Genomic DNA, 24,132 nt, shown 5'->3' on the forward strand with positions numbered 1-24,132 from the left:
TGCGATAGGAATTGTCCACCCCTAGTCAGGGTTATAACAATATCTCGGGGCCACTCGAGGAGTAATGAACTGGAAATGCGTGGCCACGCTCGGATGGCATCCAGAGTGGATAAATCCGGTCAATCGTTATTCTCCGGATCGAGGAAACCACTCTCGATATATGATCACTTGCAAGTACGACCGAAAGACACCTTGCATTGAGTGGGAGATAGTAATAGGACAAGAGAATTGGTGACGCACACTTGTCGAGGACAAGTGGGAGATTGTTGGAATATGTGTCCTCCGACAATAATGCGATCACGACTATTGATCATGATGATCACATGTTTAAATCTCATTAAAATGAATACAATTGGGAAGTAATATTATTCTTGTCAATGGTCAACATATATCGGTAATGATTGGTCGACTAGAGTTTGACATTACGTCGTGTGACGGTGGTGATCAGTTGACCCCTAGGTCATACCTAAAGGGCAACACTCTTAATTGATTATTTAATTAATCGTATAACGTTGCGAGTTAATTAAATTACTTGAAAATTGACGGACGATTTTGGAAGTAAAATTTACGTATCATATTGAAATGTGATTAAATAAGATACGGTCTGAGTAATTGAATTGTATCATTACTCGGATGAAATAATTGTTTAATGTAACAATTAAATTGAATGAATTGTTATAAATACAATCAGTTGAAATTTATAAATGGTAAAATATTTTGGCACAAGTAATTATGAAATTACTAAGTCGATTTTTGTATGTGACGTATTTTATTAATACGTTGATTTTTAATATGTTAAAAATACATAACAAATATATGTGACATGTGACATGTAACATATAGACAATTGACAAAAATAATATGGAATCCATATTATAGAGTGGGCCGAAAATTAGAAGGATTTAAGCTAATTATATGTTGTTTGTAATTAGTGGAAAACACAATGATTAAAAGCAAACCTAGCCATGCAAGCCTATTGTTCCTTGTGAAGAACAATTTCTCCATGCATTGGCTCTCCTAAAGCCCCTCCTCTTACACGGTTTTGAGAAGGCAAATGCTATCATTGTTTTTCAATAATTTTACCTAATAATATACTAAGTGTAGTGTATTGTTTTCATTCTAATTCAATCATCCAAAATATAAGTTCTAGTGAGAAGAAATTTCCTCCTCTTCTTCTCTCATAAAACCGAAACACATAAGTGTTTTATAAAAGTTTTTGGTTCAATTTTCTACCTTGATTAATATTATACTAGTATTTGTAATATTAATTAAATTAAGAGAAGCCTTGGGTATAAAGCTTGGGGAGAGATCTTATACTTAGATCTTGTTCATCCATAAGGGAAAGCTCAAGATCAAAAGAGAAAGGTGATCTCTTTTGTGCCCTAATAACCGAAATCAATCAATGTAAGGACATGATTTCTCCTCTATTTTATTATTGTTTGCATGCATAAAATCCGTTCTAATTTTATGACAATTTATTTAGACATATATGAGTATGTTAAGAATGTATATGAATTTACATTTCCTTCAGAAGGACGTGATGAAATATCGTCGCCTAGTAGGAAGGTTAGTATACTTAACCATTACAAGGCCTGACCTTGTTTATACGGTACATATACTTTCGCAATTTGTTAATGAGCCGAGGAAAGAGCATTGGGAAGCGGCACTGAGAGTCGTGAGATATATAAAGCGGAATCCGAGTAAAGGGATCACATTAAAAGGAGAATCGGACTTGCAAATTAGAGGGTATTGTGACTCGGATTATGCGAGTTGCCCGTTGACGAGGAGGTCGATAAGTGGGTATTTTGTTGCGTTGGGTCAATCGCCTATATCGTGGAGAGCAAAGAAACAAGTAACAGTAGCTAAATCAACGGCTGAAGCCGAGTATAGAGCAATGAGTGCGGCTACGAGTGAATTGATATGGGTAAAGTCGTTTCTTGCTTCGTTAGGCGTTTTCCATACGAGTCCAATGAATTTATATTGTGACAATCAAGCGGCCATTTACATAGCAAAGAATCCCGTGTTTCATGATAGAACGAAACACATTGAGATAGATTGTCATTTTGTTCGACAACATCTGGTTTCGAAGGAGATCCAAACGAGGCACGTAAGGAGTAAGGAACAAATAGCGGATTTGTTCACTAAAGCGTTGGGAGGAGAATTGTTCGATCATTTGCAGTTCAAGTTGGGACTCGGTGTGCCTAGAGCGCCAACTTGAGGGGGAGTGTAAAGAATATAGATAAGTATATCTTCCATATTATCTTGTGAATATTATGTATAATGTATAATCTAATTAGTTAAGGATAGTTGAGATTTGGTAAAATATTATAGGAGGGATATTAGGAAACGAGATATAGGGTAGATCGTTTTTGTATACAGTATATATGGTTGTATCACGTTGCTTTATTGTTCAATGAGAATTACATTCATCTTCTCGATATCAAAGTTTCACATTAACTTGCATATTAAAGAAGAAATATTAAGACTTGAATTAGAATGTAATCATAATCATAATCATAAAATGATTTAAAATAGAATAGAAATCTACACTAAAGATGAAAACAGATAGTTCAAAACATAATAAAAATTGAACAACATAAATCTTATTTAGAACGTTATGTAGTTGGAACTTGGAAGAGGCAGTATATATACAATTAGGTGTATAAATTTGATTGAAAGTTGGATTGTGGAGTCATGGATATATTATTGGGTGGTGCTCATTCATGGACGAGTTTTACTCTTTCGTGGACGTAAATGACCATAATACCCCTTTTATTTTAATAATTTTCATTTTAATACCCTTCTTTTATTCTCTCTCTATCTTCTTCATTTACCCATTTCTCACTCTAACTACCACCATTCAACCACTACTACCCGTCAGCCACCATCCACCACCTTTACCGCCGCCTTTCTTGCGCCTCCTCAGACATTTAACAAAAAAAAAAAAAAGACAATGGAAAAATAAAGTAGATGCAGTAACTTTGTGTTCTTCAATTCATGTACTGCTGGCGGGCCACACAAATTCACACAATTTTTTTGGTTGATTCAGTTATGTTTGATCTGTTGACTAGCACCGCGCAACGGTGTACATTGAATAGAATGTATATTGAGGACGGAAAAATCATCTCCCATGCCATATAAGAGTTTACCGCCGTTTCACATCCAACGCCGACAACGCCGCCCGCCGTCCCTCACCCCATCATCAAAGACGGTTTAAACAAACCCTAAATTAATTTGTGTAAATCAATTCCTTAATTTGATATAACTATTAAATTAAGAATTAGAATGATTAGTTGATCGATACGAGAATTAACATTCATAATTGTGTAATTTGACGGATTTGATTAATTTTGTGAAGGAGAGAATTAGAGAGATTTTTTTCCTTTTTTTTTCTAGGCAAAGGGTATACTATGGAAAAATAATGAAAAAAAGTCCATACAAGAGTAAAATCCGTACATGAATGAGCAACTACGATATTATTTTACATAGATTAATAAATTTTTATATCCAACTCAAATACCTATATTTTATATTAAAGATAATACTTCCGTATTATCCGTTGCAAAAATTATCAATATTTTTATTTTTTATAAAAATTAGGTAGTTTGCAATAGTTGGACTCTCTGTAATCGCTCGAAAAAAGCTTCCTTTATTAATATAGATAGATAGATATTGATTATGAAAAAAGAAAAAGAAAAAAAGGAAAAATTTACACAAAAACACGTAGACAAACCTTATGACTCACATAAACTAATCATCCTTACCCATTGATTTAGGACTACAAGGGGAATTGGGTTTGCAAAGGACGCACAAAAAAAGAAAGAATAGGAAAAAAAAAAAGTAAGATTGGCATATGGTGAATGATGTATAACAGGGTAATATCAAGAGAGAGAAAACAAGATTTTTTATATCCGCATAAGGTATGATTTTAGGACCCTTCGTCGATATAATTAATTGTTTATTTTGAAATAAGAGATTAGAAATAATCGGTTTATATTGGTTTTATGGTTAATTTTCTCTTATGATTGTCATACTGCTCACATGTTATATTAGTTACCGTCTTATGAATAGATGACTGTGATAAGGGTATTGTTTTTATAATGTATAATTGGTCAATTATAGCATTCGGGATATGATTATTGGTTTTAGGTAGACCTGGCAAACGGGTCAACCGGGTCGGGTTCGGGTCAGGCCAGTTTGAGTCGGGTCATTTCGGGTTTCTCAAATTTTCGGATTAGTTCGGATCGGGTCAGTTCATTTCGGGTTACGGGTCTATTTCGGGTTTGTTGGTCGGATGTGTTTCGGGTCAAGCGGGTCGGGTTAATTCGGGTCAGTCCATTTTCGGGTCAAAGATTAAGAGAAGAGAGGCATTTCAAGTCTATTAGGGTCAATTAAAGTTATATTTTGTCGGGTCATTTTCGGGTTGAGTGGTTTCGGATTGGTCATTTCGGGTCGGGTCTGTTACGGGTCCATGAAAGCTCGGGTCATTTTCGGGTCGGGTCGGGTCACTTCGGGCTTCGGGTGTCATTCGGGTTCAGCAATTCGGGTCAATTTCGGGTCTCGGGTCATCCTTTTCGGGTCGGGTTGATTTTGCTAGGTCTAGTTTTAGGTGACATTATGTCGTAACCTGTGTACACAGAAGGGGGCATTGGCTCCGGGAGTACTCCAAATATATATATATAATGAAAGGGGCGTTGGCCCGAGTGAAATTATTTTGTTCCTGTGTACATGGAGGTGGGTCTTAGACCCGGTGTGAGTGCGGATCTCCATAATGTTTCTCTTTTCAATAATGGTAGACCGACATTAATGTCATATGAATATATATCCTGTTGGTATGGTAGTCATATAATGTTTTTAGATACCGGGAGGAATACTGTATTCTGCTAAGTTATTGTATTGGGTGATATATGGTAATAAGGCTTATTGAATAAAGGATATGGCATAATGTCGGTGGAGGGAACTGGAGTCATACTCAGCCTGTGGTTGGCTGATTCCATTACGTTCACTCTTTTTCAGGTACAAGTATCCGGGAAGGTCAAGTGTGAGGAATTCCATGTAGAAGATAAGACCTAAAAGATGTATAGTTTATAATTATAGAGTTTTAGTTTTACTTTTAGGAGTGTATTTATTTTATTGTAAAGCCTTGTATTCTCCGAAGGGGGAATACGGTGGTGACGCCCTTATAATTCCGCTGCTGCCTATTGTTTATAAAATGAGCCATTTTGAGCTGCCTGCTTGTTTTTCGGGGCGTTACATAAACATAACATAGGGTATGAATTGGGTATTTATATTAAAGCATAACCGACTTAAAGAAATTGCGGAAAAACCCTCAAAATAGTGTGTACTCGATCGAGCCTGGGTGAACTTGATCGAGTACTTTCCCAGTTGATCGAGTTCACTTGGGTTTGATCGAGTATCTTTCCTGTTTCAGCTATTTTCTTCGTGTTGTCTTCTACATTTCTCTTCCTTTATTTTTCTAAATTCTTGTGCCATGCTCCGTGTATTCCTTCATGCCCACTCTGTGGTGCTCATTTCATCCTTTGCTCCATAAATGCATAATTTCTGCATTAAACACCAAATAGCGGAAGTATCGACATTCTAGCATAAAAGGCATGTAATTAATATAAACTAGCACGAAAACCGTATCAAAAGTAACTAAGGAGAGACATAAATATGTATATAATTATGACTCATCAAACTCCCCAAACTATTTTTTTGCTTGTCCTCAAGCAAAGCATGACAAAATTACAAAAGACAATCATACAAATGGAATAAATAACTCAGAGCTAATGTTGATGCACATACAAATCCCAAGCTATCCATATTGTAACAAAGTACTCCCTCTGTCCCGGTCATTTGTTGTCATTTTCATTTTAGGGTGTCTCAGTCATTTGTTGTCCTTTCTATTTTAAGAATGAATGGTAGAGACAAAACTAGGTGTCGTAAAATACTAGAATTAAGCTACCAAATTAACAATTTATAAGCCAAACTATACTCTAGACTACTCTAAATGATAAAGTAATATAGTGCAAATAAGGGTCGGTCCCAAGAGAAGGTCTTTTAAGCTAAATACTTGAATTGTAAACTATTGACTACTAAAGACAAGATTATAAACAAACAATGGTTATTCACAATGGCAAACAATAGAGAGACATGAAAATGGGGGTTTTTGAGTTGATTGGTGACATGAAACAAAGTAAAATTTGCAATCTTAGTCTAACAAGCAATATAACAAACACTTGGTGAGTAAGATGCTTCAATAATTAAGAGAACTTGGTGCAATTCTTCCTTTGTAACCAACAATGGTAAAGTTTAACTCTTTAATAATTCTCCTCCTAATTTCTACCCAATACTTTCAAGTCAAGATAATAACATGCACAAATTAAACCATCTATGCATGTCCTCCAAGTTTAATCAACAATTCATTAAACCATGAGTGTAAATAAAACATGAGTATTAAGAGTTGTGCCAAGACAAGAAGTTAAAATCAATTCTCACAAGATTAAACCATACAAATGAGAAAAGACATGAAATTTCCTACTTATTGCATGAATCCTTTAAACCAAATCAACATACAACAAGCTTGCTCCAAACAATCCTAGATAGATTAAACCATTTCTCTAAAATTTGCAATAGTTGAACAAATAAGAAGCATGGATGGCCAACCCAAACATAAACTCATTCAACATGAAGATTAAGCATAAAGAAAGATCATTAGATAAATAAGAGGAGATTAAAAGAGTCTTACAATACCAAAGTTGGAGACTTTGGATGAATTACACCAAGAAGGGAAGGATTTAGCCTTCCATAGTCTTCAAAACCCAAAGAAATAAGGAAAGATTACAACTTTGAATGGAAATAGTCTCTAAATTATTACAAGATTAGAACCCTAAAAAATGAGATTAGATGAGATGAAATGATGGTAGGTGAATCCTTTAGGTCTTCAAACTCTCGGGTATATATATGGCTTCCCGAAAACCTAGAAAGATTTCCAATTAAGAAGCCCAAAAAGGAGATTAGAAAACCCGTATAGCAGAGCTGCGCAGTCGCGCAAAACATTCTTACTGCGCAATCGTGCGCACCTGCGCACCCTGTTTGCGCAGCCTGCGCACAGGCTCGCATTTGTGGAATTGCAGCGCGTATTTGCGTAGGCTGCGCACACAATTGCGCTGGATGCGCTTCAGACTGACAGCAGCATCTTGCGAAGGCCATATCTCCCTCGTTTTTTGGACAAACGAAGCGTGTGACCTACCGTTGAAAAGATAAGATCACAAGCTTTCACCTCCAATTGGCCTTGCGTCGATACGAGATCTAGAGCTCGAGATATACTCGTTTGAAGTTAACCCTTGTGAAACCGAGTTTTCAATTCTTCATTTTGGCTCTTGTTTGTGCATGTCAAGGCTTCAATTCTTCCTTTTGCTTGCTTCTCTTGATTTTGCACTTATTTCCTTGGCTTTCCTTTTGCTCTCCTTCTTTGCCTTGGTAAGTTATAAGCTAAGACTCTAAAATTACAACCAAAAGTGCAAACCGGTATATTACAACAAGTCCAACTAAAATCCGGTATCAAGCATGTTTATTGTGATAACATTAACCTATTGACTCGTCACAATTTGACACTATCAATGAACTTGATGAGTAATTTGATAATTCTCATTCAATTTGTTCCACTTGTCATTTAGTTATTGGCCTTTTCCTCATTCTTTGGTCTTTGTGCCAAAAGAAAAGGACAACAATTAACCGGGACGGAGGGAGTAATGACCAAGGTGTACCAATAAAACAAATTCAAAGGAACGGGTAATAGAAAACGCAGTTCAAGTCTCATGCCACCATGCTATAGTCAAATGTCAAATACCTTCCGATCTTACAAGACAAATTAGTCGGATTCTCGCGGATTCACTCATGCACTCATAAGTATGGGTGGTTTATCTTGAAAGACAAATTAGCCGGATTCGGCCATGGTACTGTATATTATTGCATGCAGCATTGGCAAAGAAAAAATGAAAAGATTTTCTTTGTAAAATTCAACGTTATGTTACTCCGTATTAAAGTACTTATGTTCACACTAATTTACACCACTTTTCTGGTTCTCTCTTTTATTAATGTATTTAATTCGCTCCTACAAAAACAAAGTGAGTATGTACCTTATGTCAAAAAAAAAAAAAAAAAAAAAAAAAAAAAAAAAACCGAGTACATTCGTGTTACACAAACCGTTGTCAGTTTGTCACCTTGCTTCCCGTCTTTTTAGTCGAATGGGGTAAAAAATGACAAAATGGCTTAAATAATTAAGAAGTACTCCATTAAGGAAAGGAAGCTAAGGGCATTAGCAATAGAGGTTCATCAAGAGGTTTGTAGGATGACATGTCCATAATTTTAGAGGGTTGTCAACAAACCTTCTATTGTTGGTGATGAGTGTTTAGGTTCATGGATGAGAGGGGTTACAAATTAGTAACCAGGTTTGTGGAGAGAGAATGTGAGAGGAGAAAAAGTATAGTGAGACATGATATAAACCTTGAAGAGGTTTATTTGTTGTTAGTAGGAGGTTTGTAGGTAAATGAGTTTGTATATTAACTTATGTGGCATGAGAACAAACCTCTTAAAGGTTTGTCTATGGCTAATGCTCTAAGTATGGACATTTTGACCAAGTCATTGATTCGGACGAGTTTTTTTGGGAAAAATCACACATTTACCTTTTTTCAAAAAAAAAAAAAAAACTATGAGATTAAAAATGTAGATAAGATTGATGTTTCGGCCTATCAACTATCAACTCTTTCCACCTAATACGTATATGGAACTCCAATATATATATCTTGCATGAGAAGTGTCATGCAGACTAAGTTTGTTAGTTACCGTCTGATAGACCTGGCAAAATCAACCCGACCCGATTAACCCGACCCGAAAAGGATGACCCGAGACCCGAAATTGACCCGAATTGCTGAACCCGAATGACACCCGAAGCCCAAAGTGACCCGACCCGACCCGAAAATGACCCGAGCTTTCTTGGACCCGTAACAGACCCGACCCGAAATGACCAATCCGAAACCACTCAACCCGAAAATGACCCGACAAAATATAACTTTAATTAACCCTAATAGACTTGAAATGCCTCTCTTCTCTTAATCTTTGACCCGAAAATGGCCTGACCCGAATTAACCCGACCCGCTTGACCCGAAACACACCCGACCAACAAATCCGAAATAGACCCGTAACCCGAAATGAACTGACCCGATCCGAGCTAACCCGAAAATTTGAGAAACCCGAAATGACCCGACCCAAACTGGCCCGACCCGAACCCGACCCGGTTGACCCGTTTGCCAGGTCTACCGTCTGATATATTCATACGGAGTATGCTTCACAATTCATTTCAATGAGTTATCTACTTTAACAATGTCGTTTGCATGAGAATGTGATACTACAACAAATTTATTATACGACCGGTTTTTTCATAATTTTTGGTAAAAAGTTACCACCTTTTGATAAATAGTGAATTAGTGATCATTGTATGACAGTGATCACTTTGAAAAAATGATCATTTTTTAGTCATAAAAAGCGATCACTATTTACCAAAAAGTGAGTATTTTTCCAGTCACATATATGACTATCTTACTCTCTGCCTAATTTGTAGCATTGAAGCAATGATGATAGAGAGAAATGCTTCAAAGTGGAGAAGCAACGTGATGACACAAATTAGGTTAATTAGTTGTTTCATAAAAATTATGAAAGTATAGATGTTGACGCGTTAAGCTTTCGTTAATTTTAATTTCTTTACTAATGTACTTCGATAAATGTCCTTTGTCGTCCTTTGTATGACCTAACTACTTTCACATTATTGTGAGGTTAAAAATACAAGTTGAGTTATTTAAGAAGGACAATATAGCAAGAGCTAATTAATAAACGTGTGCTTTTGTAGGGTTTATCATTTTGATGGATTTTATATTTTATTAAGTATATGTGAAAGGTTAGAAATTTTAAATACTCCATATTACACGTACTCGGTAGTGACTAATGACTGGGACGGAGAGAGTATCATCTACAGTCTACCTCTCCCTTCTGGTCATTTGTTTACCATTTTTATTCTAGGTAAATTGATACTAAATCACTCAAAGTAACTAATACCATTTTATTCCAAACCAAGTGAATTATACTAACTTAATCTATTAATTCCGACTAAATAAGGGATAAAATATGGTCCAATTTTATTATTGTTCAATTATCATCTAATAAAATTACCCTCAAATGATCAGTAAGAGGATTATATATCTGATGTACTATCTCCAATTCTATAGTTTCTGAGCATTATAATAAAGTTTTTGAGTTTTGTTTTAAAGTTTCTGAGTTTCACTATGAAGTTTCTGAGTTTATTCACTTAAAAATTAAGCTCTACAAAATTATAATAAAACTCAAAAACATTACATATAAATTTAGTTAAATTTGAGTTTTGACGAAAAAATATTAAAATCTAACTTATAAATTTTATTATGCTAAAAAAAATACACATATGCTCAAAAACAAATAAAGTTTGAGATAATAAGCTCAAAAAAAATACATATATGCTCAAAAAACAAAAAAGTTGGAGATAGTACATCCGATGTATGTTCCTTTTTCTCTCAAATGATCCCTCCCCTTTTCTTAATCTTTGTGCCAAAAACAAAGTAAATAAATATGACCAGAATAGTAGGAGTAATTATCTGAGGGATAATATATTTCATATGTACCGAAAATATAGAAGTTTTTGCTTAAATGGGGTTGAAACTGAAACTATTTAACAAAATGGTGTCGGTTTCAAACTATTTACCAAAAATGGGTCCACGTCATTATTTCCGCATTTTTTTTTTTTTTGATGAGTTCTTAGTTTCTCGCTGTGTGGGACAGCGAGAAGTGTGTTGCTATAACGAGATGTTTAACAAGCTACTTTGTTCCCGCCGTTCTCCTTGCTCCGACCACCGAATAACGAAATACCACCACCGTTCTCTTCTTCTAACTTCCCTTATCATACACAAATATCACCCGTCCACTAACGATTTCGGTTTCGGCAATTCATTTATATTGTCTTAAGCTGATTGTTTGTTCGTATGAACTCATTTTTTATGTAATTCAACTTAAATAAAAAAACAGTCCTTCCTATATTAGACCTGTTATAGTACCTCGTCGCCTCATCTAACATTAGCAGGAAGCTTGAGGCAATTGGTAATGCAATTGTCGCTGTATAAATGCACCATTGTTAGAGGAATGCTTCTAGGTAGTACGGTTTGTATTTCAAACTTACATTAAGCACATCATTACCAAACTACTAACATGTTTTATCAACTAATGATTATTAATCAACCCAGCAGAATTCAATTACAGAAAAAACGAGCTCATACGATACTAAAAATCAGCTTAAGACAATATAAATGAATTGCCGAAACCGAAATCGTTTGTGGACGGGTGATATTGCGGGCCGTTTTTTGCACAAACCATTGAACTAATAACTCAAACAAAGATTTTTGTATGATAAGGGAAGTTAGAAGAAGAGAACGGTGGTGGTATTTCGTTATTCGGTGGTCGGAGCAAGGAGAACGGCGGGAACAAAGTAGCTTGTCAAACACCTCGTTATAGCAACATACTTCTCGCTGTCCCACACAGCGAGAAACTAAGAACTCATCAAAAAAAAAAAGAAAATGCAGAAATAATGACGTGGACCCATTTTTGGTAAATAGTTTGAAATCGACACCATTTTGTTAAATAGTTTCAGTTTTAACCCCATTTAAGCAAAAACTTCGAAAATATAGATGTAATTATGCATTTATGCCTACCGAAAATATAGATGCAATTGACAATATCGAGCCATCATATGTAGTTCCAAGTTAAAAAAAAAAGAAAAAAAAAAGGTTCGTACACTTCCCAAACCCTATAAAAAAGACCCTAGAAAGGCTTTGTTAAGCACAACAAAAAACACACACACACAAGAGAGAACTCAAAGCAAGCTAAGCTAAGCTAAGCAAAAAGAGTGATGGCTAACTCACAAAAAGATCAAGAGAGTAAAATCCTTAAGCTTATTCAAGCTACTCATTCTCATGATGCTCGTCCTGTCGACACTGCGCCTATTGTTACTGTCGTCGAAGACATCTTCCAACGAGCTACCCTTTCTACCACTGCCCCTTCTCAGGTTTGCACCTTTTTTTTTTTTTTACTTAATTATGGAGTAGTTACATTTGCGTGATGACATGTGAGACGACCATCTCAACTACTCAATCATTTATCATTGCTTATTTACGCTTATGTAACAATATTACTCTGTATTACGTTACGAGTTTATTTGATTGAGGTTTATTTGATTGTATAATCATGTGATGATAATACAACAAGACTGTTACCAGTTACAAAGTCAAAGCGCATAGATAGAGGTAATTGACCGAAAGAAATGGAGAGGATCTTTAATCATTTTAATAAGCATTTCACTTTTGCCAAGTTAAAAATGAAAATCTTTCACATCTCTCGGATAAAGATGAGCAAAATTTCGGTATTTGGTATGCAAATATTTGTAGGTTGTAGCAATGTGTTATATAGTACTGGATCCGTATATAAAAGAATCATGTCAACCAAAAGTTTGATAACGTTTGTGCTTGTGGGTACTACCGATGATTCAGGGTACAAAGGAGCTTGTAGCGGATACCCTAGAGGAGAAATTGGGCGCAATTGCTGCTGGACCTAAGGGCACAATGCTAGAAGCAGTAGCTATTGACATTCAAAAAATTTGTTGTGAGGTACGTTTTTATACGGTAGATAGATTATATTACCAGTTGTATTACTCCATGTAATAAAAAATGACCAGGATTTGACAACATTTTCCTCTAAATACCGTTCATGAAAAACCGATAAGATTTCATAGGCTCGGATAAATACTTTGTTGAAGTGAAACCAAGAGTTACAAAATTTGATTTGATTATATAACCGCGATTAATATAATATGTAAATGAAATAAAGCATGATAATAAATATATTTCTATCTAGTTAACTAAACATGGCTTTGATATATATGATATATTATGTACATGAAGTTCTCGTGCAAGTGCTCCGGAGGGGACGTTCATGCATCGACAATGGAAGTCCTGGACATTCTAGGAAACTACTCATGGGATGCCAAGGTGGTCATAACCCTAGCCTCCTTTGCTGTGACCTACGGAGAGTTATGGCTAGTCATTCTCCTCGGCCTAGCTAACCATCCTTTGGCTAAGTCCATTGCGGTGCTTAAGCAAACACCGGAGCTAAGTGAGATCAATGGGGTACTCAAGTCCCAGTTCGCGACCCTCAATGAACTCCTCAAGGTTGTGCTAGATTTGGCCAAGTCTCTCATCGACTTTAGCTCGCTTCCGTCTAAGTACATCACTCTTGAGGATGCTCCCTTGGCCACTTCCATGAACCCGATTGCAATTGCTACTTATTGGAGTATTAGGAGCATTATCGCTGCTGGTGCTCGGATTACTAGCAACATTGGCATCACCTCTGGGTAATTATTCGATTCTATACTACTCTGTCTCTATTTTCAAACGATACATGCTCGTTTGGAAGGAGTTTGAAAGTTTAACCTGAAAACCTTGAAATGTGTGATCGTCGTCTCAGGTTGGTAAGCTCTGCAACAGAAGCATGGGATCTTTCAAGCTTGACCCATAAGCAGAGGAGCCTACATGATCAGCTGCGCCAAAAGCTCCAACTCTGCAACGACCACATAGGTCTTGATTAAATAAATAAATTAATAATCGTCAAATCATTATATTAATATATTTTTTCTGCATAAGAATGTAATTCTCTTTATTTCCCTTTATGGATGAATAAAGATGTCCGATTCAGGATGCAGTAATCATACTTATGATTTTTCAATTAAGAACTTTGCCTTACACATTAATAGGCCTGACGGTTCCTTATGATAAGACGGTCTTATACGAGAGTTTCTACTCGCTCACATGGTAATGTATGTATATTTGATGCAGTGGTAAAGAAAATGGAAGAGGCATATGCTAATCTAGTGCATATCTACCAGACACCTCAGAAAGATAATTTGAGGTTACTCAAGACATTGATCTACGCGAGGGACGACATCAAACCGCTAGTCAAAATCTCACCCAAAAGACAGAATCTGTTAGAAGTTGTTATTGGCACGGTAGCAGACATCGTCAATCTTCCTAATGACGATGATGTCAAAGTCGAAAGATTCCCTGTAGACGTTCTTAAGGGAAAGACTGTACTTTTGTTCATATCAGATCTTGAAGTATCCGAACAAGAACTGGCAATCCTGGATAAGATTTATAAGGAATCAAAGCGCAAAGATAAAAAGTTTTCGTATGAGATTGTTTGGATTCCATTGGTGGATCAAATGACCAAGGAGAATGAACAGAAGTTGAAGGAGTTGCAGTATAAGATGTCTTGGTACACTTTGTTACATCCTTCATTGCTTGATGCAGTGTCTAAGAGATTTATGAGGGAATATTTGGGATTTGCAAAGAAGCAGATCATTGTAGCAGTTGATCCGGTCGGGAAAGAGACGACCAGGGATGCTTACCATTTGATCCTCATTTGGGGTAACTCTGCTTACCCTTTCACAAAAGAGAAGGTCGACGAGTTGTGGAAGAATGAGACTTGGACACCCGACTTCTTGATAGCCTCTATCATCCCTGATTTCAGCAAATGGGTAAGAATCCGACAACACGAGGTTTATATTGCTGTAAATATCTCATCTTCAAGTTTCTAACATCTTTTGTATTTTTGTATAGGCCGCACAACCCAACACTCACGTGTGCTTCTTCGGAGGAGAAGACATTGATTCTATCCGCAAATTCACAACTACCATGAAAGAGCAATCCACAAAAACAAGAACAAAGATGGAGTTCGTCTACATAGGCAAGCCAAACGCCAAGAAGGCAGTCGAAAGAATCATCAAAATAATCACTGCAGAGAAAATCGCTCACAGTTTACCTAATGTCACCTCTGTCACCTACTTCTGGACTAGGCTCGAATCAATGCTCTACACCAGAATGCAGTACAGTCATAACAATGTCGACAATGACAATATCATCAAGCAAGTCATGTCTGTTCTAAGCTTTGGTAGCGGACATGAAGTGTGGGCATCCATCGGAAAGCCAGGAACTACTGAGATAATTCAAGCAAAGGGTGATCAAATTATCGCTTCTATTTCCAAGCCGGAATTTGTAGAAGGCCAAAAAGAGCAGGGTGTTGTTGGTAGCATTTCCAGCATCATACCCACTCTCCCTGGTCATCATACGGGTTTTCATTGCAATCGAGTTGAGTTCCCTTCCATAGCTGGTGCTGGTGTTCCAATCAAGGTGGTTTGTAACGACTGTGCGCGCCCTATGGAGAAGTACATCCTCTACAAATGCTGCACTGGTTAATCCCGAGGATAAAGAGACATTGAAGAAAGTATAAGAAGTTATGGCCCTTCTAGTTGTTATCGACTTATCGGAGTCTATGTTAAGTGTCGTATTTCAGGAGTTTCTGTTTCCTAAGTCTGTTTTTTTGGGAATTACCTAAAGGTTGCCTGATGCAAATAGTTAAGCATCTTAGCTGCAACTCTTATTAGTTTGTAAGAGTGTAAGCCAATTTTCTAAGTACTAAATAAAGGGCCTTTACTCGAGATTCAGCTACAAGAGTCAGACACCTATTTTGTGAGATTAAATTTAGGTTTTCGACTAACATGGTGTCCATGGGTCACTTCTAAGCGAAGAAAGTGAATACGACACTCAACTAAAATGAATGATAGAGTAGAGGATTCAAAATAATAGAACTAAATGCAGTTTCATCTTGATTTCGACAACCGGTGAAAAACAAGCTGTTGTAAAACTTAACATTCAACTAATCTAATTTCATCTCAAACAGATTGCAAGACATTATTCAATCAACATAAATTAATTTAAACAGATTGCAGAAATTTAACTAGAGATCATAGAGTATCAGTTACGGAGTAGTACTCACTCCCTCTCAATCAATTCTTTACCTTTCTTTTCTTTCAGCATGATATCCTCGGCATGCCAACGCTAGAAATTGAATAAGATCGGATGATGAGGAAGCAAATGAGGATGGAGTACGCTTCTGACGACATAGTAGGAAAGTCTTGGAAGTCGTTGAAGACGAATCGGGGAAAATGTCAGATAAAGATGTCAGGATGAAGTGCAATGTGGATGGAGTATGGTTCAACAAAATGATTTACGCAGCTAACCTGTCTGACATAAGACGACTTCCGTCATCCATATCCATTGAACTTATCACTAAGCTGACCACCATGGAAGTTCTTTTTAATGTCAAACCACACCCGCCTTTTCAATTTTCTTTAACAAAAATTGAAATGGAGGGAGTACATATCGAAGCAATTATTATGCATTCCAAGGCAATCAAACAGTATACTTCAATAACAATGCTCTACTCAGGGCATTCAGATGCACAACATGAATTTCCAGTTCTAGGCGTAGATAAGCAGCTTCTCTGGCTCAAAAGGCTAAGATTATTTCTCACAAAAACAAGATCCTCTATTCTTTCCACACCCATCCTTCTAATGTTTTCCCGACATGGAAGGCTTTCACACGAACCACTCTCTCGGCACAATGATACGCTCGAAACCTGGCACAGGATTTTTATAGCTAAAGTCTGCAAGTGGGGCGTCTCAAACCCAAAATTCTCCCACCAAGTTACCGGGTCCATTTTATCCCTACACTCCATGGCATCTTCCTCTCCAAAGGACCCCTCTAATCTCCAGTAAATACTAAGTTGTTCCCTAAGTAGATGCCTTAGGGCACTTTCGGGCTCATACTTATCTAGAGTAGTCTTCCAGCCCCTCATAAGGGTCTTGTCCTTACTTTGACCTCTACCAAAATACTTCGGGTTTAGCATATAACCAGCTGCATGAAGGGGTGAAAATAAGACATTCCATCTGCTTTCTATCAGTAACTCCATTTGGTTCAATGCAATGTCATCAATGCCCATGTTCCTTACATCTTCTAGTGACTGGACCCGCCAATTATAAACATCACCCATGATCGATTTGTCGATATTGGAAGTAGCAACTAGTCTCACAAAAGGTTCACAGAGTTGTAACATTAACTGGGCCCTAGCCCAGAATTCATCCCCTAAAATAGTGGTTTCGGTACTCATAAAGTCACCTGGAGCATTAAGCTTCCATTGTTTCCACTCATTGCTCGTGACTAAATCTTGTAATGCTGCCTTCATTTGGTAGATATTTTGAACTAAACAATAGGAAGGAGCAAATCTCATGGAAAGGTCATTGGAACTCTCCTGTGAATAGTAAAAGGCACATGAAGAAGACTGTTGGTATGTCAAAACAATTTGCTCGATTCCTCGAGCACACGACACCACGGATTTCATCCAATCCAGCTCAGCAATCTCTTCCATCAGCACTTGAATAGAATGTGAAGTGCAATGAGACCAAAATATGCGAGGAAACTTCGACAATAGAACCGACTCAAAAGCACTGCTTGCTTGGCCCAGATGTGATATTATCTGAAGTACATTTCTAGGTCCTACTTCTATAATCAAATCACTCAACACATTGATAAACAAATTGTCAGCTTCATCCCCTTCATTTATATCTATTGATTTCAGAAACATAAACCCTCTAGGGCTAGAGATGAAGAAATTTATGCATAGGCATCCGAGAGAACCGTCCAAACTGTTAACACATATGATGGTGCATCCCGTATGAGGCCAGGATTCCCTAACTAGGGCTATAGCTTTCTCTAGCTTAGCTTTTTCTTTGCTGATGAAAGTATCAGATAACATTTCTTTTGGAGGGGGTTCATATCCAGGGCCAAAAGCTGATATCGCACGGACCATTTCTCGAAAATATGATGAATTGACAATATTCAGACTTAAACCATCTGCATAGAAACACCTGGCTACAATCTCATCTACATCCTCTTTAGCAAGAGATCTGACTGAGCTGGAGAAATTTGTTTGGGGATTTTTAATGCGCTTCCCGCTCTTTGCATTAAGAGGGTTCTTTTTCTTTTTCCTCTGAAAGCGTTCCTCTTCTAATATTCGAAGCTCTTCTCTCAGGGACTTCTCGATTGCTGGACAACTCTTTACACCAACGCCAGTGAACCCAAGAAGGTGGGCCCTAACACGGGAGTAGGACCCATTGTATCTCATATTACAATGGTTACATTTCCATCTTTTTGTGCCACTGCCTTTATCAAATCCTCCAAACACACTAACATGTTTCCAACCCCATTTATCAGATTCAGAAGCCATGTCTTCTCATAAATATAGTCCTGACTGCAATATGGTAAAGTGGACAGGGTAAAAATCCGAGAAGATCAAAATAACTTAATACAGACTTATTTAATCTTACGGACACTTTATCAGAAAAGTACACCCTGCATTCCATTTATTGTCCCCATTTGACTTTAATGGTCAACTGATTGTAAAATTTGACAAACATTTTTCTCAAAATATTACCCAGTTACAACTTTTTCTAAGTGATGTAAAGGGGATTGAAGAGAGTCAAATGCGGCCAATATAAATAAGATGGAGGTAGTACTATAAACCTGAAACAGATAAATGTACTGAAGTTTCACAGCTTAGCGAGCGCGGAAATAGCAGCAGTATAAATGAAAAAGATACTCCCATTGAATTATGAGTCTAGCCAGCATGACATATGATAACATCAACATCAGTTTGACATATGAAGAAGGAAATAAATTTAATTATTCGTCAATTTCACAAACAAGGTCATTTGAAACTTTTTTTTTCCATGAATCCAGTGCCCCCATGAAAGGTTGTCCATGGACTCATGATAAGTTATACTGATTAGTGAAGTGACAATATACGATGGTCAGTGCAAAATACACAGGTACCAGGCAAAATATTAGGAGTATCTAACTACCATAAAAACTAAAACGAGCTTTAGATTTTGTCACGTGCGGATTTATATGGATTCAGCTATCCAAGTGCATTGCTGCCAGCCAATAGAATATCCAAAATATGACTTAGATACATGAGGAACATTTTTCTCTTATGTTACATACCCTGAAATTCCGGACAGCAGGAACTCAGCATTCTGGCTCTGCTAGCAGCATCCTGTGCGTATCTATCTTAACTAAAAGCTAACCACTATGTCTCATAAATACTATGTATGAGCTAATGACTTCAAAAAATAAGGCCATAATAAACCTATACTCTTACACTCCTAGTCAAGTATAATGCATACAATGAATTTCAGCTATAATAACCAAATGACATAGAACTCAACAGTAAGAATCACGTATTCCAATGTGACATAAAAGATTGTTTACAATTCAGTAAGCAGAGCTGCGGATTCGATTCCTCTACCAAAAAAGAATTGAACTACTTAAAAACCATTTGAAGGGCCTAATATTTGAAACAGGACCCCAAACAAATTGCCATGGTCCTTTCTCCAGTGAATCGTTTTGAGGCACTAGATATAGGAATAAACACCAGTTAAAGAGAAGGTTCTCATGTCAACATTGTCAAGTACTACCTTCGGAGAAAGGATTTGGCATAAGGGCATTAGGTGAACCACTTCACAAGTCTAGCTCTATTAAATTCACTATCAACAGTATCCTGCCCAACTGATCCTCATATGGGCTTAAATTCGTTCAAAGTCACATAATGTTATGTTTAAGTTATCCAAGCTTCAAATGTAGCCTAGCTGCCTCTACTACAGAACTCCCTAGACAAAAGTAGCTAAACTTTTGTTTACGAAAATATCTATATCCATCATCCCAAGTCCCAACTACATAAACCATTATGGCTCTTCTATTCCTATATCATCCCAAGTCCCAACTACATAAACCAACTCCCTAGGCTGCGAATGAACAGAACTCATCTAACACGACTCTTTCACTGTCCATCAATAAGAATCACCTGTTCCCCATTAACATTTCTATTCCTATATCTCCAGTACTTTGGTTTTCAAACTAATTACTCACTTGCCTAAGTTAAATGTTTAATAATTGTGAAATTTAAGGAATTTCATACTACTTTTTTTTTGTTCAAAATTCCATTCTGTATATGGCCAAGCGTAGGACATACAAAGGTCTCAGTACATATACACTCACGAATTCCCATTACTATGTGATGCGGGAGCATTAGAAGATAATGAGAATGAAATTTTACCTAGTCAAATGTGTCCCAAATCAACGAAAATATGCTTCCCGAAATTCAAGAGGAGCAAAGTCGGTGATGGTGTAGCTACATACACGGTTTTCCAAAGCTGTGTTTTCACCTTAGTTTCCTTATTTTAGTTTCCATATTCTAGCAAATAAGTTTTAAGGTAGTTGTTTATTTCCTTGTTGCTTATTTCCTTGTTGTTTATTTCCTAATCTTAGCAGGGTTGGAATAAGGCAATTATGCCAATTCTCTAAGTTGTTTTTAGGCAAGTATTTCCTAGTCTATTTTAGGCAGTTTCTAAGAGTCTTATGTCGGTTGTTCTAGTATAAATAGAGGCCTTTGTAATCAGTTTTTAGCATCAAAGTTTGAGAGATTAATACAAGAGTCAAATTTATCCTGGGAAGTTTCAAGATCATGGACAACGATGGTAATGGTGATAACGTTCCAAAGACTTGGCAAGACGGCCATGACGAGCTAAAGAAGGAGATGGCTCAAATGTCTTATGTTCTAAAAGGGATAGCAACCATGTTGAAAGACCAAGAGAAGAAGAAGGGCGATTCAGATGGCATTTCCGAGTCAGAGTCGGAGGAAACACGTCCAAGAGTTAAAGCAAAGGACAAGAACGATGATGATCGTGGTTTGAAGCTAGATATCCCGGAGTTTAATGGTGATATGGATCCGGAGAAGTTCATGGATTGGATTCGACAAACAGAACGGGTTTTCGAATACAAGGACTACGATGACAAGAAGCAATTTAAGGTAGCTATTCTTAAACTTACTAAATATGCTTCTTTATGGTATGAAAATTTAAAGAAACAAAGAGAGAAGGCTGGAAAATCCAAAATCAAGTCTTGGGAGAAATTGAAGAAGCACTTAATGAAACGATTCATGCCTAGATATTATGAACAAGAGAATTATTTAAAGCAACAATCTTTATCACAAGAAGGCCTATCCGTGACTGATTATATCAAGGAGTTTGAGAGGATGTCGACTCTTTGTGATAATCTTGATGAGAAAGAAGAGCTTAGAGTCGCGAGATTTATCAAGGGCTTAATACCCTCTCTTGCAACACGAGTTGAAATTCAAAATTATGAAGGATTTGATGATGTATGTCGACTTGCACTCAAATTCGAGAAGCACGACAAAAGCAAGAAGGTCTACAGAAACCGTGAATGGAATAACGAAGCACACCTTATGTACGAAAGTACTAATTCGACCATAAATCCGAGTGAGACACGAAAAGAAGATCCTAAGGACAAAGGGAAAGAGGTAGGTGCTCCAACTAAGGATGTTCGGTTAAGGAGATGCTTTAAGTGTCAAGGATATAGGCATATAGCTAACGAGTGTCCTCAAAAGCGTGCTTTGACGATTCAAGAGCTAAGTGACCTAATTCCAAACTTTGTAATACCAGAACCAGATCAGAAGTCATTCAAGGTAGACGATGAAGGAGAACTCGGGGAGGACCATTTCATTGATCCGTTGAGTGACGATGAACAACCAGAAACGGTGGTTCGCAATTTACATCTTCAAGCTAGCCCGATTAGGTTGAGTTTTTCAATACTATTGAAAAAAAAAGATGATGAGCATGAAGAAGATGAAGTTGAAGAGGACTTGGTTGATGAGCTAATGGTGAACGAGAACGAAGGAATTTCGAATCTATCCAATGGTGAGTCCTTCAGATCTTAGGTGACGAATTACTACACGATAATGCTTGTTCGGATTTTCATATCAAAGAGCCTTATCGATCGCTACTTGATAAATCCATCGACAATAAGTTCTATGGTGGGAACTACAAATGTTATTTCTTCTTAAATGCGACTATAGATGTTCAAGGTGATCTTGTAATTCCAAACAAGTATGGGTTTGATTATACTACACTTGTGCAAGGAGGGCGGCGGGGTGGAAGGCACAAGGAAAGGTGGTTTAAAGGATGCGTCCGCAAGGGAGTTGCTGCCTTGGAGGAGTTCGTAGAAAACCTACTAAAGATCGTAACTACAATTATAATTAAGTTTGGATGCTTCGTTTTTGACCCAGGTAGCGTCAATATGTCCGAAATTTGAGGTCAAATTCTAAAAAAAAAAGAAGGGGAGTATGATGCGGGAGCATTAGAAGATAATGAGAATGAAATTTTACCAAGTCAAATGTGTCCCAAATCAACGAAAATGAGCTACCCGAAATTCAAGAAGAGCAAAGTCGGTGATGGTGCAAGTGTGCAACTACATACACGGCTTTCCAAAGCTGTGTTTTCACCTTAGTTTCCTTATTCTAGCAAATAAGTTTTTAAGGTAGTTGTTGTTTATTTCCTAATCTTAGCAAGGTTGGAATAAGGCAATTATGCCAATTCTCTAAGTTGTTTTTTGCAAGTATTTCCTAGTCTATTTTAGGCAATTTCTAAGAGTCTTATGTCGGCTCTTCTAGTATAAATAGAGGCCTTTGTAATCATTTTTTAGCATCAAAGTTTGAGAGAATCATATAAGAGTTTCTTCTTGTTCGAATTGCTTGCGAGTTGTTAGAGTTATTGTTTCGTTCTTGCGAGGGTGTGATAATTACCATTCTTCCTTGCGAGGTTGAGTGTTAGTTGTAATTTGAATCGAGTTCCTTGCGAGGGAGGAGAGAAATTCACGTCATATCCTTTATTTTCGGTTTTTTCTATCTTACAAAAACTCCACAAAAACACGTTATATTCCGCTGCAATTTCATTAATCTAAAACTATCATAAAAATTGTTCTAGTTTTACATCAATTTGGTAAAACTCATGGTTATTTTATATCACAGTGTATTTTTGTTATATATTTCTCTAATTAACATGACATTTTCTGGTTGCTCAAGCTACTCACTCTTACTCGTCACCAAAACTACACCAACCATTCCACTTGTATGAGTTGTATCGTTTCCGAGTCTCCGTTTGACTTAAATGGCAAACCAATTACAAATTTTTACCAGTAGTTCTCCATAAACACATTGAGATACAAAGTAAAACTCTTCAAAATTCGTTATCAAAGCAACAATTATAATAATTATCATTTTTAAATAATCAACAGCTACTGTAATTTATGCGAAAAAACCAGCTCAAGTTGAAATCATCCTATTACCAAAGTAATTTAAATACACAAATACCGGTTATACACACATTTATAAACGAGATCTTTTGGTAGCCACTTTTACCCACTAATAGGGTTGTCTTTGGATCCATTTTACAACTATATTAATATAAAATCGCCTTACCCAATAAACAAATTAACTAACAAACAACCCATTTCTTCAATTTTTAGTAATAAGATTAACAAATCTAATTTAACCAGGTACCAAGATTCGCGAATAGTGTTAACAAGATTAGCAAATTGATTATATTGAACACCCACTAATTATAATTTATGCTTTTTTACCCGACATGTCAAATGAAAATTATTTAGCTATAGAAAAGAGAGAAAAAGAGTGATTTAAACAAACCTGGGAGTTATGAGGTCGACTGTATTTGTACATTTGCTGAAACCTGGGCGTTTCGTTTCGTAAAACAGGGATTTTGAAACCCTTCAGATGTAAAAGACGGTGATGATGGAGGAAAAAACCGACGACTTTTTTTAGGTTCTTGTACCGAAACGCCTTTTCCCTTTTTTTGGGGTTTTTTATAAATTTGGCAAAGGGTTCAATTGGGTTGGGTGTAATTTGGGTAATTGGAGTTGGATCATTTAGGGTAGTCAGAATTCGGTTCGGAGCGGACCGAATTGAGTCATTTTAAGTCTATAAGTTATTTAGGGATAATAGTTAGTAGACGAATGAACATTTGGCTCGGGTCGGACCAAGTCAGGTCAACTCGGGCTGCGGGTCAAATTCGGGTGTGGGTCATATTATTAGGGTCGAGTCATTTGGGTCAGATCAGATTTGTCAGGTTTAGGTACGACCAACCTTTTATATCCTTTCGGATAAGTTATACTCCGTATAAATTGATGTCATCGACTTTCAAACCATCTCGAAAGTTGACATGAGTGTCCAATAAAG

General features: G+C 36.9%; 2 protein-coding genes across 2 annotated transcripts; one reads left to right on the top strand and one right to left on the bottom strand.

Annotated features, from left to right (window-relative positions):
- Positions 1-11,770: 11,770 nt before the first annotated feature.
- LOC141647960 (protein SIEVE ELEMENT OCCLUSION B-like) lies at positions 11,771-15,631 on the top strand. The gene is made up of 6 exons (XM_074456346.1): positions 11,771-12,145; positions 12,627-12,743; positions 13,038-13,486; positions 13,600-13,709; positions 13,968-14,665; positions 14,748-15,631. Exons 1-6 carry the CDS (start codon positions 11,990-11,992, stop codon positions 15,381-15,383), a joined length of 2,166 nt encoding a protein of 721 aa, XP_074312447.1. The 5' UTR covers positions 11,771-11,989; the 3' UTR covers positions 15,384-15,631.
- Positions 15,632-15,757: 126 nt separating this feature from the next.
- On the bottom strand, positions 15,758-23,749 carry LOC141647961 (uncharacterized). The gene is made up of 2 exons (XM_074456347.1): positions 23,584-23,749; positions 15,758-18,276 (listed from the first exon to the last, which is right to left on the bottom strand). The coding sequence occupies exon 2, from the start codon at positions 18,250-18,252 to the stop codon at positions 16,408-16,410; it is 1,845 nt and encodes a 614-aa protein (XP_074312448.1). The 5' UTR covers positions 18,253-18,276; positions 23,584-23,749; the 3' UTR covers positions 15,758-16,407.
- Between the last annotated feature and the right edge of the window lie 383 nt (positions 23,750-24,132).

Source organism: Silene latifolia, chromosome 3 (genome assembly GCF_048544455.1).
Source record: "Silene latifolia isolate original U9 population chromosome 3, ASM4854445v1, whole genome shotgun sequence".
In the NCBI taxonomy this organism is placed as follows: Eukaryota; Viridiplantae; Streptophyta; class Magnoliopsida; order Caryophyllales; family Caryophyllaceae; genus Silene; species Silene latifolia.